This window comes from Temnothorax nylanderi, unplaced genomic scaffold, assembly GCF_030848795.1.
Source record: "Temnothorax nylanderi isolate EJ_2023f unplaced genomic scaffold, tnyl_v1.0 TNYL_tig0696_pilon, whole genome shotgun sequence".
Lineage (NCBI taxonomy): Eukaryota > Metazoa > Arthropoda > Insecta > Hymenoptera > Formicidae > Temnothorax > Temnothorax nylanderi.
In genome coordinates, this window is record NW_027249758.1 from 4,409 (window position 1) to 26,079 (window position 21,671).

At 37.3% G+C, this 21,671-nt stretch overlaps 1 protein-coding gene across 6 annotated transcripts in view; it reads right to left on the reverse strand.

Annotated features, from left to right (window-relative positions):
• Positions 1-523: 523 nt before the first annotated feature.
• The window catches only part of LOC139784880 (neprilysin-1-like), a 47,574-nt gene continuing 26,426 nt past the window's right edge, over positions 524-21,671 (reverse strand). For 4 of the 6 annotated variants that reach the window (XM_071724059.1, XM_071724056.1, XM_071724057.1 and 1 more), the window contains exons 5-6: positions 7,378-7,623; positions 524-956 (exon numbers count right to left, since the gene is read on the reverse strand). In XM_071724059.1, coding sequence (XP_071580160.1) covers positions 622-956; positions 7,378-7,623 — 581 coding nt within the window. In that variant the 3' untranslated portion in view covers positions 524-621. Of the gene's footprint in view, positions 957-7,373; positions 7,624-21,671 lie in introns of all 6 variants that reach the window. The other 2 variants (XM_071724061.1, XM_071724060.1) reach the window with 2 other exon arrangements.

The following is a 21,671-nucleotide window of genomic DNA, read 5'->3' on the forward strand; positions in this document are numbered from 1 at the left end:
AGGATTCAAGCTTTAAAACGCTTTTTTAAACATCACTCTGCGATCATTTTTCACAAAGATATGTAACTTTGAATTTGGTGCTTTTTAGCGCTGATTTTAAGTGACCCATTTTTTGCGGGTGAGTGTATATATTTTGCTATACTCCGTTCAACGAGAGATTGAGAGTAGATCGGACGAAAACTCGTCCGTCTCGTGCAGGTCTCCCCCCACAGAAGGCCTAGAAAGCTTTCCCTAACACTGCGGTGCCGTATACGAGCGCGCTACGCTCTCCCCACTTTGCCCATCTATGCGCAGAACCACTCTCAATCTCTCGTTGAACGGAGTATAGTCTGGATAATTGTGAGGAAAGAGAAATTATAAATATTCTTATCACAAAGACTTCGGTAATATGATATGAGGAGCGTGCAGATATGACCCGAACTTTTTTCTTAAGTAGTATCTAAATAAATAATTAACGCAAAAATTATTTAATGTGTTACGTATTGTATCTGTAATATGAGGTTTATGATATAATACACACACAACTATTTGATCGTTTTATTGTAATCAGTTTTTGGGCAATATAAGTGCGTATCCCAAAGAAGACAGATTATTTGAAAAAGTGGAGAGAACATGATTATTTTAAACCTTATTTTGCAATCTTTTAAATAAAATAAAGTTCAGGTGAAATTTGAACGACTCCCGTTCATTAGAACATTGACGTGTTGTATAGCCGTCGATTGACGGGGCCTTACTTTGCCGGCGCACCTGGAGGATGTTAGCTGAAGAGTTCTTATCATCTGGACCGACCCATTGTTCCATCAAGACGCCTACGTTGTATTCGCCGCGTAGACGACCTAAGAGAACCTCCAGTGGATAAGTCGGTGGCCTCCAAGATGTACCCACCACCGCCGGCCAGCCACCAAGACGTTCCAAGATTTTCTTCAAAGGGGCGTCCCCGATCTCTCGTATGCGAGCTACGTTTTTATGTTAATTCGTTTTTGTAGTAAAATATGCAAGACATAAGACACATATCTTACTCATATAGACACTGTGGCCGTATTCATAGTCCGTTCTTATTTCAAGACCGTCTCAAGTAATGTTTTAAGATGCTAATATGGCTCTTGTAATTAGATTATATTTATAATATCTTAAAATTGTATTTAAGACAGTCTTAAAGGGATCCTATAGTGGCAGTAATTACCGACATTTAGTTAAAAGCATACAACTTTTAATTGGCTTTACGGAATTACAAAATTCTTGTACAGAATTAAAGTAGGGGAGACCAGGGCAAAGTCGGCTCCGAGGCGGAGTCGTTTTTGCAATTATCTCGAAATCTGTATGTTGTGTGAACTCGCCATTAAAGCGTCGTCTACAATGGCAGCAGGAGTATACAGTAAGACGTAAGCAGTAAGTTATTGACTAATGGGATTTTCATAATTTAAAAATAATCGACTGTGATTGGTCAATAACTTACTGCTTACGTCTTACTGCATATAGTCGGGGAGCTGACGACACTTTTGGCCAAGTGATTTTGTAAAATACGATTTTCCGTTTTAACCTGCGTGGACAACTCTCCTTCGATAATCCGAACACTTGGCTGGCCGTACCTGGGGGGTTTAGAAGTACGCAGTTGAAAAAAAAAACGAATTTTCAAGTCATAGTATAAGTTTTAATTTTTATCGGATATTGATAAATAATTGATCACTCAGAAACATGCAAATAAATTGCCAGTTCGATTGCTCGGGGGAATTAGTCGCCAGACTTAATTATAAATAATTAAAAATAATTATTTTCAAGTCATACTATAAAAGCTGGGTTTCTTTTACTAACAAGTATAGTGCTAACACATACCACCCAAAAAAAGCCAAATGAAAATTTTGGTAGCAACATCTCTAAAAAAATTATTGAAAATGCACAAAGCCGGCGGAGGGGTCTGACGATGGCCACGTGGAGGGGATAGCGTGCTATTCAGTGGGTTCGTTCCAGCCATTTTTTTATTTTCACACACTATTTATTGTTTATCAATCTTTTCATAAATTGATACGATAATGATAGTTAATAATACACGTTTTTAAAAACTCATGGACGCTAAAAACAATTGAGGTCATCGTCAGACCTCTCCGCCGCGCGCCGGCTTTGTGCATTTTCAATAATTTTTTTAGAGATGTTGCCACCAAAATATTTATTTGGCTTTTTTTGGTGGCATGTGTTAGCACTATACTTGTTCCTAAAAAAAACCCAGCTTTTATAGTATGACCCTTATGAAAAAGTAGTACTGGTTTTAATACTGGAAAAAGTATTGGTGAAAGTACTGGAGACATAAGTACTCAAAGTACTACTAAATTCGACCATACTGACTTCGTCAGTACTCCTTCCCAGTACTCATCCAATACTCATTCAGTACTCCCTTCAGTACTTCTTCTAGTGTACTCCCTCCAGTACTCCCTCCAGTACTTTCTCCAGTACTCTCCCCCCCAGTACTCCCCCTGTACTCCCTCCAGTACTCTCCCCAGTACTCTCTCCAGTACTCCCACCAGTACTCCCTCCAGTACTCTTTTAGTACTTATCGAATACTCGTGGGATACTAACGTGTGGTACAGGCGCAGTGGGCACCCTTGAACCACGTTTTTTTTAAATTACATTAAAAATGGTTTTTAATAACTTCATTATAATATAAATGAGACTATTCGATGTTTAATATAATAAACTTTGTTTGTAAATGATTTAAGAAGTAAATTTTCAGAAATATTTTGGAAAAATAATGATATTTCGAAATGCTGCGTTTGTCACAGTGGATCCCACGCGTGGGGTCAATTGAGCCATAGCGTAGGGTACACTGTGACATGTAATGTGAAAGGTAGGGTACCCTGTGACACGTAGAAGAGATCTGTTTAAATCCTGTTTATTACAAATCTTTGGTCAATTGAAAAACCAAGACTGTGCTAGAGAACCAATTTATCAATAATCGTGTCATATTTGTTTCATCAGATGACCTAAGAAATTGAAAACTGAAAACAAAGTCCTATAACCTCACTTTTTGTCGTAACCTAGCAGAGATCAACGAATATTGCCTCACAGCGACTCGATTACATGTGATCTGTAACTAAAGGGTGAAAAAAAGAGAAAATGAAAGTGTGGATATGATTTATCGATGAAAATTATTTCATTTTATAGGAAAATTTAGGCACTAACATTTACTATTCCGCGATCGAAACACACTACGGAAACTCGCGCTGTCACGTTGGTAGGTTAGGTAGTTCTGTAAGCGTGGCACAGAGGACCCTATCAACCTGCGTCACATTGGACCCCACTGAACATCGATATTATTTATCGCAAATATTTCAGATACAGAACAATTAAACGTTTTTGTGCGCACGTTGGTATTGAACCTAGATCCTAGACGAACGTCTTATGAATTTTTTTTTAACTGTAGAATCCTTAGAAATCCATATTATACATATCAAAAAGTTATGACAAGTAAAAATTTACTTTGCAAGGCTCCAATTACATATCTGCCTTTAACTAAAGTATATATGCTTATTTCGGCATAATTTTTTGATGGAAGTTATATGTTTTGTGAAAACGAAAGTTTTCATACCCACCGTCACTATTTTGCAGAACGTTAATACAGAAAACTCGCACTGTCACATTGGACCCCGTGGCTCAAGGGAGCCCACTCTCCCCTACTTGCGCAGTACTATCCAAGTAGAACAAAAAGTCAAGATGATATCAAAATAACGTCATATTGATAGTTTAGTGTGTTAATTTAGTATTTTATTAATTTAATATTTCCAAGATACGTTACGAAAAGTAGTACTAGCAATCAGTGCTCAGTACTGAGTGATCAGTACTCGTAGTATTGACAGTATTAGTATGTTAATACTCATGAATATTGCAGAATGGTCAGTACTGTGCCTATTAGTTCTTACAGTACTGGCAGTACTATCATGATAGTACTCCGAATATTAATCTGATAAAGTACTGACCACTTCAATACTTTGAAGTACTAATGAGTATTATTGCTTGTAGTACTTGCCAGTACTGTAAGCACTGACAGACACAGTACTGACCATTCTGCAGTATTCATAAGTATTAACATACTAATACTCTCAATACTACGAGTACTGATCACTCAGTACTGAGTACTGATTGCTAATACTACTTTTTCGTAAGGGGACTTGAAAATAATTGTTTTTAATTCTTTATAATTAAGCCTGGCGACTAATTCCCCCGAGCAATCGAACTGGCAATTTATTTGCATGTTCCTGAGTGACCAATTATCAATATCCGATAAAAATTGAGACTTATACTATGACTTGAAAATCTGTTTTTTTTTCTTACCTGCGTACTTCTGAACCCCCCAGGTACGGCCAGCCAGGTGTTCGGATTATCGAAGGAGAGTCGTCCACGCAGGTTAAAACGGAAAATCGTATTTTACAAAATCACTTGGCCAAAAGTGTCGTCAGCTCTTAGACTAATACTCCTGCTGCCATTGTATACGACGCTTAATACTGTAAGCGCGGCTTATGGTGCCCACGTAACAAACAAAGTTTAGTGAGGTTACGTGCCATGTTGTGATTCTTATCGAAGCAAACGTGTTTTCGCAGGTCGAAAGTAAAATTTCTTCCGCGTCGAAAGTTTGTAATATCTTAAGTATTATAGTCTCCGAATCTCAAAGTAAGCGATTCTAAAGAGTAATGCATGCTGAACACGAATCCAGTGCAGTTTTTTTATTTTCATTGATTTCTATTATTTTATAAACGACCAAACCTAAAACTTGTGTTCGGGGCGAAGTCGTTTCCAAGCCAAAACGAAGTCAAGAAAGCTAAATAATATGTGCTGCGTATGCTCGGAGATAATAGAAAACAGAGCCGATGAAAAACAGTGCATTTCGTGCAAGCGTAAGGCACACAACGAGTGCGTGCGCTCGTCAGACTCTGTTTTTACATGCTTTAACCGTTAGCAAAAAAGAAAATTAATTTTCTTGAAATTATCTTCCGCTTTCCATTTTCTACTAAAAAACAATTAATAAAGTGTATTCTATTATTTTTTATGATCAAAATTATGTATCTTTATTTAAAATCCAGTCCGAGAATGAAGACACGACTCCGCCCCGGGAATTTGGACTTTTCGATTTTTGCACTTTTGTCGTTTTTACTCTATACCGGTTGAACAAAGCGACGTAGACCAAAAATGCCTATATAAATTTTGTAGCCAAGGGTTCACTCTTTACAATGGTATACTGTATTTCACTAAAATGATTTATTTTATTGTTGAAAATTGGCACCGAAAAAAAAGGGCCGACTTCGCCCCGGTCTCCCCTATGCACAAAAAATGTAGAGGGCTAGGGTCGGTTTTACATCAAAAACGAAAAAAAAAATTAAAAATTTGGGCACATAAAGCTGTCACTGACGACAATATTTGCTTATACAAAAATACTGCACTCAAAACTTTTAATCCTTTAGGGGAGTATCGGAAATCAAATTGAAGACGTAATATTTGCAAATTTATTTCAGGAAAAGGAATGAATAGATAGTTTTCCGTTTAGACGTTATTTACTATACTAGATTTAAGACGTAGAAAATTAATTTGGATTACAAAACTTATTAAAAATATAGGATTTTCTGTCATCGAAGACGTAACCAAAAATTTTGCATTTTATCACAATTTCTAAGGACTTCTAAAAAAAATAATCTGCTATTTTCTTGTTTAGTTTTTCTCAGGATATTTTGCTTTACAGATTAAACTTAAAATGAACCATTAAAGAAATGTTGCTACAAAATGATAACAACATAAATATAAAACTCTAATTTTTGCATAAAAATTGATGTTATTTATAATAATAACAGAGACAAAACAATTTTTATAAATTCCATATCTAAGTTCAATCTACATATAGAGCAAAATGTCTTGAGGAAAACTAGATAAAAAAATAACAGGTCGCTTTCTTAGAAATTACGGAATCATGGCAAAACTTGAAATTTTTGGCCCTGTCTTCAATGAGAAAACTCCTATATTCTTAATAAGTTTTATATCACAAAATTAATTTTCTACATCTCAAATATAAAAATAAATAACATCTAAGCGAAGAATTGTATCCATTTATTCCTTTCTCTGAAATAAATTCGCAAATTTTATCTTCTATTTGGCCATACAAATTTTATCTTTCTAATCAACCTCTTATAAACCGAGACATATATTAAACAAAGCATATGTTGGAATCAAACCCGAGATCAGCCGATTATAAACCGATTTATCGCTTTTACACAACATCTTTCAATCTGATGCGTATAAATAAACACTTGATAATTGATGGCGCAGAATAATCAAGGATATCTATTTTCCACTAATTTATTACTATAAAGAAATACAAAAGGTCGCTATTGCACGAACGACGGAAGAACAGGTAAGTGCTTGCAAGAAGAAAGCGGAAGCTAGCAAGGTCCGGAAACATAAAAATATATAGAAAAGACAGTCTTATGCTAGTAATTTATGTCTCCACCAATCGTTAGTAAGTATTAGGTTAATCTATATATAGCGCGCGTATCATATAAGACATAGAATAAATATATATATATGCTTAACTCTTTTATATAATTTTTAACTCTGCGTTTAAAACATAAACTAACAATAATAATATAAATTTAGAGTTTTTTAAATATTATTTATTTTAAATAGGTATAGCTATAGCCTTTTGTAGCAAAAAATTAAATATCCAAACCTGTCGAAAACAAATTTTGCAAAGTATCTGCTGCAAAATCAACAAAAAATAAATACTTACATGGCTGGTTTTGTGCCAGCAGAAATATCATATATCAGAATCTGCTAATAGAATGTAATGATTGATTGATTACAAAAATTGAGCAGAATTTACCATTCGCAACTATTTAAATGATTATAAAGTGACAAATGCTCAATTTCTACTGGCAATCTACCATCAAATTATATCAATAGATTTTGTTAGCAGAACATATGCCTAATATGAACATAACTGATGTTAATCAATCCGTTGCATATTCTGCTAGAATCTGCTGGCATACTGCTATTTTGTTTATCGAGAATTTAAAGATATTTATCAGAAGTCATTTCAAGTATTTTTGGTTAAAAATATGTCAATAAAACACGATTTGTGTGTCCAAAAATTTAATTTAATATTTCGTTATTCATATATATATATATATATATATATATATATAGATGCATAAAATTTAATTCGGAAGTCTTTAATATCAGTATTAAATATTTATATAGACATTCTATTATGTATAGTTAGACGTTTCTTCAAATTCTAGCCTCTAAATAAAATCGGTCCTAAATTTTTTATCAAAATATATAATAAAAAAAGAGAGACAGATTACGATCATTTGAGACATCCTATGAATCATTTATACCCACGGATATCCATACACGACCTGTAGAACATCTTCGCTTTAAGAGTGGCATTATTGTCGTTCTCATTTGGAGGTTCCTCGAGAACGCGTTTCAGGATCACTTGCAGCTGATCAGCTAGTATCTCGAAGGTGCTGATGGCACTCCGATCCTCTGGTATCACATGCAATCGATTCCACGTGCCGCAAGCGTATTGAAAAAAGTCGATGCAGGGCGCCACGGTTCGATCCATCGCCGCTAATAAACTCGCCGCTAAATTACAATAAATTCTCTGATTATTTTTTCTCGCTCTCACAAAATCAGGGTTGAGGAATAATATGCGCGTTACTTATAACGCAAGTACAGCTAGGGCCCAAACAGACGAGATACTTTGTAGCACTTCAGAGAAACGCTATAGACCCGTATAGACGGGCCACTCTGAAGCACCACAGAGAAGCGCTACAAATTCGTACAAACGGGCCACTTTGTAGCGCTACAGACCTCTACAAACAGGCCACTTTGTAGCGCTTCAGAGATGCACTACAGGCACGTATAAGTAATGCACAGGCTTTTCTGAGGCGCTTCAAAGTGGCACGTCTGTTTACCACAAATGTCTATACTAAACTAGATGCTAACATGCCATCATTGGAATAGCACGACTTGCATCACATAAGGTTTTCAGTTGTAGAGAGGTAATGGCAGCGATCCTGCGCGCGCGCGCGCGGGAGTGTGTGTGTGTGTGTGTATGTGTGTGTGTGTGTGTGTGTGTAATTGTTACACGGTTGAAAAATTTTTTTCCTTTTGTAAAAAAATCTGCTGGTTAAAGTTTTTGTGTAAAGTAATCAACACATACATGTGTAGATTTAACATATGTCCGCTACGTTAATTAAATTTAACAAATATAAAATGTAAAGGAGAATGTAAAGTAACCTGATTTTCGCCGATTTTGGCGATGAAACGTTTCTTATGAATGTTTTCTTATATTTCTTTATGTGCTAAATTGTTATCAAACGTTTATTTCAAGCTGATATGAAGGGAAAATAGTGAAAATCGCATTTAAAGTAGCAGATTTGTAAAAATCTGACCAAAAACTTAAGAATATATAACATTTTCTTATGCTTTCTTTCCCTTTCTACCTCCCACCCCACCCTCACTACTCTTATTTAACCTAACATTACCCATTCTAACATAAAAAACCCAGTTCAACCTATCACTTAACCTAATTCAATACAACTAAACCTACCCGAAACTGCCCCAAACTAATCCGTTTCCCTCCCTCTCTCCTTTTTCCCCTTTCCACCCCTCTTCCCACCCTCTTCTCTCCTTCTGTCTCACACACACACTTACATTCTCTCTCCCTGCATATACTTTCGGAATCGGCGTTAAACTGTAGGTCCCACATATATCCGATAAACAGATATATGCAGATAAGTCCGCAACGCTCGGAATCGATCAAGCGGCTTAAAGAAGAAGACAGATATCCCCGTATCCCGTTTGGACACGTAACGATTGGACACCGCTCAATTAGACACGTTTTATTGGACACTGTTCGATTGGACACCGCACGATTAGACACCGCACTATTGGACACGTATGCCAATCCAATTGTTGTGTGAGAGAGTCACACATACAACAGGGTTGGGTTAGGATAAGTTAGTTTTTTGAAGGTGATGCCCCCCCCCCCCGTAGGAGGGGCGGAACCCACTGCAGTCACACGCGGTGTCCAATAGAATGGTGTCCAATCATGTGGTGTCCAATCGTGCGGTGTCCAATCGTACAATGTGCGTGTCCAATCGTACTGTGTCCAATCGTGCAGTGTCCAATCGAGCAGTGTCCAATCGTTACGTGTCCAAATGGAGGTCACCCGAAGAAGACTGACGTACATTTTCGTTTCTATTTCAAGAAAAACTATTTTTGTTTGAGTTTTTCTACAATTATTTTTTCTCATTTCCGGCAATAAACACTCCGACTTTGTAGCATATTTTTTCATTCTTTTATTTGTCGAGATGGGTAAGATTTGTAGCATTTGCAGCGTGAGTCTGGCCAAAAACGTTTTGTAGGCGATAACGTTTTTAAATGCGTAATATGTTACAGAAAATTTCATCGCGGCCAAACTCAAGCTGTACAAAATACAACTTACACAGTGTTGAGTTTCATATAATTCTTGTATTTTGGTTTCGTTGTAACGGTGGTCTAATAGTAGTCGGCTATAACGCCTCTAGCGCCTGTTAACTCTGTGACGGTTATGTAACTGCGCGTGCGCGAAAGGAAGACGACAAGATGGCGAGAAGACGTTGAACCGCATTGTACGTCTCGTGAAATCCAATGTATACAGTCCACTGTACGCATTCAATACCTCATCATAATTTGGTCCTTCGAACCGGATGTCAAGCAACAAGGACAGTTCGGCACTCGAATAGCAGACACACAAGGTATAAAGAAGCGTGAGATCAAGACTCATGAATCGAGTCGAACAAAGCCAGTAGCCACCTTCGATTCGCAAATAGTGAGCCCGCTGAAAGAAATACGCAGGCCTCGTGGTGTGCAAGGCGCAATTCTGGTCTTGGAATTGCATCGGAAATCAATCAAGAGAACGCACAGACGAAAATTGTGTATCGATCGTCTATCGATTACGCAGAGAGGGAATCAGACGATCCGAGCATCGAGCATATATCGATCATGCAGAGAGGGAATCAGGCGATCTTCCGAACATCGAGCAAGCAGAAGTAGCGGTTGGCGCAGTCGGTACAACAATGACGGAGCGGAGGTGCAAATCGCTAGCATCGACGCATCGGCAGCTCAGGAAGCAGCGCGTAACGCAGATAAGTGAGCAGGTTAATCCCTTCCCCTCTCTCATAACCTTATTCGATAGTTATTGTATACATTACGGAGTAATCACATGGTAGTCACTCATAACCTTATTCGATAGTTATTGTATACATTGCGCAGTAATCACATTGTAGTCATTAATAACCTTATTCGATGGTCATAACCGCGACACGCGACACGTAAAATTGTATACATTGCGCCGTAATCACATTGTAGTCATTGTAGTGACACAAACAAAATGGAAGCGTTAATTAAAAGGCGAGGTCACATTAAAGGTAGAGTTACTACATTTAAGAATTATATCGCTAAGGTAATAAATAGCTTTCCAGATACGACACAAGCGTTAGAGGAAGTAAACAAATTAGAGATACGAGAACGCCTCAGTACTATACGAGAAGCATATGAAAGATACAACGCAGTACAAGCAGACATTGACGCGCTCACTGATGACGAACGAGAAACAGTGCAGTATCGCGAGAAATTCGAGGAAGATTATTTTAGATTAATAGCGCAGGCAGAAGGCTTACTGGTTCGAGGCGTAGCGACAATACAGCCTCCGAGTGCAGTAACAAACGAAGTCCGTAATTCAGTGCCTGTACAAGGAACATCCGCACACACAACGCATGAACAGGCGGATCCTACTCCGAACGTAGCGAGGCAAGCAAACCAACATATCATTTTTAAAACGCCGGGTATTAGACTACCAACAATAGAGTTGCTAAAGTTCAAGGGTGATATTGACGAATGGCTTGGGTTTAGAGATACTTTCGAGTCACTCATACATAGCAATGAAACTATAGATCTAATACAGAAATTCCATTACTTAAAGGCCGCGTTAGAGGGTAATGCCGCTCAAATCATTAAATCATTGGAATTTTCAGCTGCGAACTATACGATAGCGTGGCAAACCATTTGCGATCGGTTTGACAATAAAAGTTTACTGACAAACAATCACATTAAAGCCATTTTCAGCATAAGTTTAATGAAAGAGGAGTCAGCTAGTCAAATTCGTAATATGATAGATACTCTCAACAAGCATCTAAGAGCATTAAATGTATTGGGTCCATCAACGGAACATTGGGACGCATTACTAATATATTTAGCTTCGAGCAAAGTAGATAGTATCACGGCGAGGGAGTGGGAGAAGCAACGCGCGGATAGAGATCTCCCAACATTAGAAGAGTTCAAGAGTTTTCTTAACCTAAGAGCAAATATGTTAGACACGTTAGAGTTAAATAAGAAAGGCACGTACAAATCTAAACAATCAGATTCCGTAAAATCTAAATCGTTTCTTCTTAAAAAACAGGAATGTGTGGTGTGCAAGGAAGCACATCGTTTATCAAACTGCTCCAAGTTCCTACAGTTCTCTCCGCAGGAACGAGTAGAATCTTTAAAAAACGCGAAGTTGTGCCTGAACTGCATAAAACCAGGACACTTTATAAAAAACTGCAAGGGTGGCACATGTAGAAAAGTGCTCTAGCAAGCACAATACACTTATACATTTTGAGAAGCCTTCATCGGAGCAGGCTACAAACGCAGTGGAGAACATTAATCCTTCGTCAGTCTTGTGTTCTCAGCATAGGACCAATGACTATCACGTTCTCTTGTTGACCGCAATAGTATTAGTAGAGGATAGACATAGCAAGACATATAAGGCTCGTGCAATACTTGATCCCGGGTCGCAGTCTAATCTGATTATAAACAAACTTTGCGATGATCTACAACTCGATAAAACTGAGGTGAGAATAAATCTGGAGGCTATCAATAGCGCATCTTGCCAAATAAAACACAAGTGTAGAGTTAAAATTGCTCCATGTTACGGCAAACACGAGTTTTACTTGTCGTGTCTTGTCATCCCAAAAATAACAGGTAGCCTACCCAACAGTAAGATTAACGTAGCATTCCAATCCCCTCGAACATTAAATTAGCAGATCCCCGATTTTATATACCTGATAGAGTAGACATTCTTATTGGTGCGGATTGGTTTTGGAGCCTCCTGTGTATTGGACAAATTAAGATAGGCAAGTCGCAGCTTACAATGCAAAAGACGAAATTAGGATGGATAGCAGCGGGACCGTTAGGGTGCGGTCACATGGACTGATATTTTCCGCGTAACGCGTATCGCGTAACCAATCAGAAGCGCGAATATGCGTAACCGAAAATGCGAAACGCTTCTAATTGGTTACGCGGTTACGCGTTACGCGGAAAATGCATGCCATGTGACTTCAGCCTTAGTCGGTAGTAGTATGACTTCAACACGGTGTCATTTGAGCAAGTCTGTTGACATACACGAGCAAGTAGCCAAGTTCTGGGAGCTTGAAGAATACTCAACCCAAAAGGTGTACTTTCCCAAGAAGAGAAGGAGTGTGAATTGCATTTCTCACAAACATGCAAACGCGACATAAGCGGCATATTTGTAGTCAGCATGCCACTGAAAGAAAATCCAAGCGTGTTAGGCGAATCATACAAGGGCGCTATGCGATCTTTGGAGAGACTAGAAGCAAGATTAAAAAGGAACCCTGTACTTAAGGAACAATACATAGCATTTCTTAAGGAATATGAGAGTCTACAACATATGAGTAAAGTACCAAATATCTCAGATACCGAAATAGCCTATTACATGCCACACCATTGTGTCATTCGTAACGATAGTATAACTACTAAAATTCGTGTAGTCTTTAACGCATCAGCCCCTACAGATAACGGTATTTCATTGAATCACATTCAAATGATAGGGCCCAAGCTCCAAGAGGACTTATTCTCAATACTTCTGAGATTCAGAATGTACTTATACGTTGTATCAGCAGACGTGGAGAAAATGTTTAGACAGATATTAGTGGATCCGGAACAGCGTTCGTTACTGAGGATATTGTGGCGCGCGAATCCCCATGATCCGGTAGAAGTATTCGAACAAAACGTAGTGACATATAGTACAGCGGCAGCACTGTATCTGGCCGTAAAGTGCCTCTTGGAATTAGCGGAGCAATGCGAGCAACTATGGCCAGAAATAGCGAAAATCATTAGAGAAGAGTTCTATGTGGACGATCTTTTGACCGGAGCGGATTCGATAGAGAAACCCTTATGAAAAAGTACACTCAACTTTGATGGTTAACACTCAAATTTGGGCGTAAGTTTAGTGTTTGTCATCAAAGTTAAGTGTCAACACTTAAATTTAGGTGTAGATTGAGTGTTGACCATTAAGGTTTAGGTAAATTATGGGTTTAATCTTCAATGATGAGTGTATATTGGGAGTTTATTCTCAATAATTAGTGTAGGTTGAGGATTAAGCCTCAATGTTTAATGTAGGTTGGAGATTGATCCTCATCGTTGGATGTTGGTTTGGTGTTAACAGAGTGTTAACCTTTAATGTTCTATGTCGATTTAATCAGTGTCGCCATGATTCCTTTATCGTTGGGTGTCGTTTAAATGTTATTGTGTTAATTTTCGTTAAGTGTCAATTGACGGCTTGGTTTATTGGAAAAGTGTTTCAGATAAAAGTTGAAAGGTTTGGACGATCTTATTGGATTTTGGATCCAGGGCCTGTATTGAGCCCAATAGGGCCTAAGTCAAATTTTTTAAATAAAAACCCCTATTTTTATTGTACCATCTTTCTATATAATACTTTTATATAATATATAATACTTTTTGAAATATTCAAGGAAAACTTGGTAACTTTTTCAATATATATTTAGCTTGTGATATCTTGATGATTGTTTGCCAGAGAAAAAAGTGGTACAGAGGACTTTTTAACTTAATTTTATTTCAAAAATGTGCTGTTGCAATAGTATACTCCAATTTTTTTTAAATATTTGTGTATGCATCTTCTTGGAGTGTTTACAAATATTTAAAAAAATTGGAGTGCTACAGCATATTCTTAAGACAAAATCAAGTCAAAAAGTCCTCTATACCACTTTTTCCTCTGGCAAACAATTATCAAAATATCATAAGCTAAATATTGAAAAAGTTACCAAGTTTTTCTTGAATATCTCAAAAAGTATTAAGCAAATAAAAGAATTTTTCAGAGGTTACAATAAGCGGGGTGAATACAGGCAGATTTTGGCAAAAGGAAGGAGTCCGTCAGGGCTGCCCGTTGAGCCCAATTTTGTTTGCACTATTTACGGCAGATCTGGAGGAGGAGCTGGAAAGGAGAGGAGTAGGAGGAATAGAGGTAGTAAGGAGAGAATATTTAGCCTGGCATACGCGGACGATGTGGTGATTATAGCGAAGAATAAAGAAGCTATGGAGGATATGATGGCCTTGCTAAAGAGATATTTGAAACGAAAAGATCTAATTTTGAACAGTGAAAAATAAAAAATCCTGGTGTTCGAGAGAGGGAGAGGAAAAAGGAAACAAAGAACTTGGAGATGGGGCAATGCGGAATTAGAAGAGGTCAAAGAGGTCAAATATTTAGGATATATGTTTAGAAAGAATGCGGAGCATAACAAACACATAGACAAATTGGTTAAGAAGGGAGGGTTCGCGATGCGTCTGGAGGTTTGGAGAGAGAAATTTTAGTAATAGTTTTAAGAAGAGAATGTGGCTGTTTGAAAGGCTAGTCGAGAGTGTGATATCTTATGGTGCTGAAATTTGGGGTATGAAGGAATGGAAAGGTATAGAGAATTTACAAATTAGATATATTAAGTGGGTGTTAGGACTAGATATCTGGACGCCGAACTATATTATTTATGCAGAAACTATGAGAGACAAACTTCTTTTAAAGACCGTTTGTAGGGCTCTAAACTTTGAAGAGAAAATTGAGACCGGGTGCAATACACTGTTAAAAGAATGCCTGAAAGAGAAAAACGATAAAGACTGTAGAATAAAGAGCGCGATCACAAGAGATAAATTATTGTTGGAAGCCGGGTATAGTCCAGCGGGAATAATTGAATTAGAAAGCAGAAGATTAAACGTGAGTGGGGAAATAGGAAGCTGCGAGATGTGACTGGTCAGAAAATATTCAATGATATCCAAAAGTCAAAATATAATGTAAGTTACAAACTGTTATGTAAATTTAAATTACCGAGATATCTCGGCGTGAGCGGAGAGAAGGGTGTGCAAAGGATGGTAGCGAGAGTAAGATGCGGGAACGCAGAGGAATGTAATAAATATTGGCCGAATGAGGAGGCGAGAAAGTGTGTTTTTTGTAAAGAAAAATTAGGGAACCTGGAACATTTTCTAAAAGACTGTACTAAATTTGAGAAATCAAACCTGGAAATTAGAGGAATAACGGATGGAACTTGTAAACCTGAAAGCGTAGATTAGTTAAATAGATTTGAGAAAGAAAAGAAAAGCGCTCTATTAAGGGATAGTAAATGAAAATTTGGGAACGGCGTGCGTGTCGGTAAACTGCGTTAAATCTGAGCTGCGGTATTGTTATTGATGTAGGTCCATTTCGTGGCCATATAAGCTGAAATAAAACTTATTTATCTATCTATCTAAAAGAATTTTTCAAACAAAAGTTGTTCAAATTAATTAATAGAGAAAGATGGTACAATAAAAAATAGGGGTTTTTATTTAAAAAATTTGACTTAGGCCCTACCCAGAGAGAAATGACCCATCGAATCGACGTCTATTTGACGTCGAAATCATCGATATTACATCATGATGTAATTTCGATATGCATATCGAAATAATCCTCGAAATTTGAAGCTTATTTCGATGTTTGTGCTATATGACATTTTTTAAAAGAAGAGATTATTTGTGACATACATTCATCGCGCCAGACTTTAAACAGGCAAATTATGTATTTTTTGTTAAGACATCGATATTTCATCATTTCGATATCGATTCGAAGCTATTTTGATTCGCCTGTCAAATATATAATAACATTGCCATTATATAGAATGCAATATGAATAAAAAATTATATTGTATTGGCAGACATAGATAATGTAAATATTTTATGATTTGAGCATTATAATAATTGCGTTACAATATTAATTTTTTTAGGCTTCCATTTCCATTAAATGGTGACACGACTGCTGGCCCGAGGACAAATGATCCGCGATATTTGATCCGCGACAATTGATTCAAATGACATTCGATCTAGCGACGAAATATCCGATGATAAATTATCCTTAGGACAATTGATTCGAGTGACAAGTGATCCTGCTAGAGGGCATTACATGTAATTTTGAGTATTAGAAGGCATAAATGACTTATATATATGTCGAAATAGTTTACGCATACACTTTCCACGCGAAACGAGGTGCCACATGGGTTTACAACTTTCCACGCGTGGAAAGCCCACGCATGTACTTTGAAGGCACACTATGTGTCTAGTTTAATAATAGTGGAGCCCCCCGCAGGGGGGCGGAACCTACTGCCTCCACGCATACACTTTCCACGCGAAACGAGGCGCCACATGGGTTTACAACTTTCCACGCGATTCCCGCGGCAGAAATGGCAGAAACCTTCAAATGATGGTTAACCTTCAATTGGCGGTCCGAAATCACACCCAACTTTAAGGGTTTTTCTATGGTGTTTTTTTAACGGTTAACACCAAAAGTTGAGTGTATTTTTCCATAAAGGAAGTAAAACCATACATACAAAAACCATTTTCAGTGCGGTTTTTGCAATTTTTTGCACAGCAGGCTGGCATTGTAACTGTTTGTCTTACACCATTTTACACTCTTTTTCAACTGCTGCTTGCACGCACATACAGTGTAATACTTATAGTATGACGCGGACTGATACATACTCACTGGTCAAAAATGGCGACCATGCGACGCTGTCGCCGCGTCCATTTATCGACCTTGACTATAAATATACCAGACACATATGTGCGACACCGGATATGCCTTCACTTTGTGGTGTGTGTTTGCAGCATGTGGAGGAGATGCGCTAGGCCCGTATTCCGTTCTTACCTACCGATAATTGTCGGTTCGATAAGCGTCGTTGCGCAGGTTTTTCATATCGTGTAAAAACTGCGCCGACACCGTTAACGACACCGACGACAAACAGAATAGGGCCCCTGGGCATGCGCTAGCAGCGCATCCCCTCCACATGCTGCCAACGCACACCAAAGCGAAGGTACATCCGTGTGCTGTCGAGCGTCCCGAATGTTTCCGAGTTTAACCGAACGCGGACAATATATACATATATATATATGTATATATTATAGATGTTTTTATATAAAAAAATTTTTACCGGGTAGTCAGTTTGGTTCCTGGTGTTCTTAACCAGTCGTCTACAGTATTTTTATATTTGGAGTTATATGGCATTGGTAGAGTTTATACCTCTCATTTACTACGTTTACGCGAGCGTTACTTCTGTAGTAACTTACGATATATCACTCGTTTACGCGGAGTAAATTATCGCAAGTTACTACAAAATCCCGTTTACGCGAAGGAATTATTGTAAGTTACTACAGAAGTAACGCTCGCGTAAACGTAGTAATTGTGAGGCTTATAATTGAACAGCAGATTGTTATCTAATACCACTCAACTATTCATGATTTCTATCGAATGTTGCATTACGGGAAGGATATTTTATTAGAATCTGTTTGCCTAAGTTTCTTAATTGTATGCTATAAAAAGATATATCTATATTTACTTTTACGTTAGAAAAAACATTCTTCAAAGTGCTAATAAATTATATATATTTAATATTAATAAATTATTTATTCAATTTTAAAAAAAACGTATATTTAATGTTAACAAAACATTTATTTAATGTTAATAAAACATTTATTTCAATCAATCGTTTATTGTGTCCCTCTCGGGTTTACAAGACGTTTTTAAGGAACGTACCCAAACCTTTACATGCTATTTATACCCTGATAAAATCTGGCCTTTGGGCGGCCTCACATACTAATACCCTCCCCGCCCCTTCCTTTAACCTCCCTCCGGCCTTCCTTCCTGGTCCTCCTATCGGCTCCTCATTTGTTGCTCTCCTTCCTTCCCTTTTCTATCATTCCATTCCACTGTCTCCTGTCTTTCCTTTCTTCCATTCATAACCGTCTACACCTATAACATAACAACACAGAACAAAATAAACCAAGAATCATTTTTTATACTCCTTCCTTTTTCCTTTATCGTTATCCAGTCTCCTCTCTGCCCTATCATGTTTACCTCTTTCACCTCCGTCTTCACTTTTAGTCCTTCTGCGAATAGTCGCTTTACCTTGTACCAGTCCGAGTCACTTCCTTGCCATCTTTCTTTCTCGACTCTAATTATTAGGTTCTTCGATCCTTCTCTTTTCATCCTCGCTCCCTTCGGATTCCTCGGATCACCATTTTCTCCTATATACTTTATCCTTCCTCTCTTCACTTTCATCCCTCTTCCTTTTACCTGTACTCTGCTCCATTCTTTACACCTTTCCTTTTAACCTCTCTACTTCTTCTTTCAGTTCTTTTATCTCCTCTTTGCAATCCTTCATCATTTTCATTGCGCGCCTTTCCACTATCATTTCTATCACCTCTTTATCAATTGTTATCGTCCCTTTGCACTCCATTTTTCCGTCCATCTTTTCCTCTTCCTCTCCTCTTACGCTATTTCGCCTTTCGCCTTCACCTCCTTCCTCTCGCCCTTTCTTCTTTATCCTCCTTTTCAATCCACTTTCTTTCGTTTCTCCGTGCCTTACTCTCCTTTCCGCGGTCGTATTTCCAGCTCAACAACCAATAAAACATTTATTTAATGTTAATAAAACATTTTTTAATGTTAACAAACGTTTATTTAATATTAAAAACACATTTTTTCAATGTTAAAAAGACGTTTTTTACAATATTAAATCAAATATTTTTTTAATAAGAAAAAAAAGATTTATCCCATTAATTTAAACGTTTTTTAAACTTTTTTTTTCATTACTAAAAACGTTTTTAAAAACGTTTAAAAAATATTTCTTTGCTACTTGGGAACTTGAGTAATAAGAAAGCACCAGGATACGATCTTATTACTGAACAAATTATGAAACAGCTACCGGAGCTAGCTCTGCGGAAGCTACAGCATATAATAAATGCATGTTTTAAACTAAGATATGTCCCGCGACATTGAAAAATCGCAGAAGTAATTGTTATACCAAAGCCAAGAAAACCGCCAACAGAGTTGACCTTGTACCGGCCGATATACCTACTCCCAATTATGTCTAAGATCTTTGAGAAAGTATTACTGAAGAGATTAGGCAAAATCATTGAGGAAAGGCAATTGCTCCCGAACTACCAATTTGGATTTAGAACTAAGCATTCTACAATAGATCAGGTCCATCGTATCACAAATATGATCGAAAAAGCATTCGAAGAGAAAAAAGTCTGTACAGCAGTATTTCTGGATGTAGCACAGGCATTCGATAAAGTCTGGCACGAAGGCCTAGAATTCAAACTCCATAGAAATTTGCCAAGACAATATTACGAGATTCTCAAATCGTACTTAGCAGACAGATATTTTAAGGTACGCTATAATAATCGATACTCCGAACTGAAGCAGATTCTGACCGGAGTTCCGCAGGGCAGCGTCCTTGGCCCAATACTGTACCTCCTCTACACAAGAGATCTGGCAATTGATATAAATTTAATGACAGCGACGTTTGCGGATGACACGGCCATTATCGCAGTTGACCAACACGTAACCAACTCCACTAAAAAACTTCAAAATGCAGTTAATAAAATAAGCCACTGGACACGGAAATGGCGCATTAAATTAAATGAAACCAAGTCGGTTCATGTCAATTTCACATACAACAAAGTAGAGTACCGGTAGTAGAGACGGTAGTAGAGTAACCAGAGTAACGGTAGTAGAGACCGACCGTGACTTTTTTACGCGACGCGACGAGTTGCGAGTACTCGAGATGTTGAGATCTCATATAACGAGTGAACGGATCAAGTTTTAAGTAGGCTTGATCGATAGCTTGGGATCGATTTATAAAGAAAAGTGTTTTTTTTCCCTTACGTGCCCTACGAGCGGAGATATTGCGACGCAAAGTCCAAATGTGAAAATTTTATATTAAGATACGTAAGATACGTCGACGTCTCTCAATAATATAACACATATATATATCAGAGAAATGTAACTTTCACTACTTTCAACGGTAGATGGCTCTTTCTTGTTTTCCGATAAGTCGCGCGCATTATTATCGATCTAGTAGATAAATTAGGTCGATAGACTTATCGGTCAGGAGAAAGATTTCTATTTAGGTAAATTAGGTATTATCAACCCAGCGAGTAAAATCCATTCGAGTCGATATATCGATATATGTATGTACGTGTGCGTACTGCGCTCAGTGCAGTCAGTGCGTTCAGCGCGCTGTCAGTCAGTTATAACCTAGAAATAGTGACGATCGTAACCGTCGCCGCGTGATAAATAGTGAAATATATATTGACGGCAGGGAGCTGATACCGAGGAGATCAAGGAGCCTGTTCACACGAGGCGTTTCTGCCGCGCGGTTGCCGCGCGACAGCGCGCGTCAAAACCGCCTCGTGTGAACAGACTCTAAGAAGGAACGTGTACCCAAAATCGCACACGTACGTATATGCTGTCTTGTAAAAGTTGCTAAAGTTAAAGAGAACGAAAAAGTGATCTGTATCTATATGCTCGTTTGACAGGCACTATTTTTCTGAAAAATCTATCGTATTTATATTCACGTGTAACAGACACTATCGCATAATGAAGATTTCTCCGAAGTATGTTAATTATTTTTAATACACTTTGTGTAGTAAAAAAGATTATGATTAATACTTAAAGTATCACAATGTCAATAAGTAAGGAAATGATATTTAAAATGACAATTAAGGGATATAAGTATATTTCGCTTCTTACTTTAATTAGATATTATATTATGTCCCTGGTGGAAATAATTTTACAACAATTTACGCATTTCTATGAAAAATTACAATCTTCTACAACAAATCACAAATTTCTACAAATTTGTGAAAATTGTAGAAATTCATGGTGAATTGTAGTAAATTGTAGTAAGTTGTAAAAAGTAATAGAAAATTGTAACAACTTTTTTACGAACATTTTTATGAGACGTAGTAAATCGTAGAAGTTGTAGATTATTGTAAAAATCATAACTATTTATAACTATCTACAACATTCTGCGAATATTTTTTATGAGAACGTAGTAAATTGTAGAAGTTGTAGATTATTGTAAAAATCACAACTATTTACAACTTTCTACAACGTTCTAACAAAATTTTTTATAAAAATTTTAGTAATTTGTAGAAGTTGCAAATTATTGTAAAAATTACAACTATTTACAACTTTCTACAATATTCTAAAAATATTTTTATGATTAAATGTAAGATATAAACAAAGTATACTTGTCCCACTCTAACTTATACTGCATCAGTGTGCACTAGTTTAGCAGTGCAGGAATAGAAACAGATCTTATTGAAAGTTGTAGATTTCAGCATAGCCTGATGTAAAAATGTCGAACATGTCGCATATTTAGTATGTTTATCCAGTGAGAAGGTTGATGTCGAATCGACGTCAATTCAACGTCGATTCACCGGAAACTCATCGACATCGAAATTAACATAAAAAATCAGCTGATTTCAAT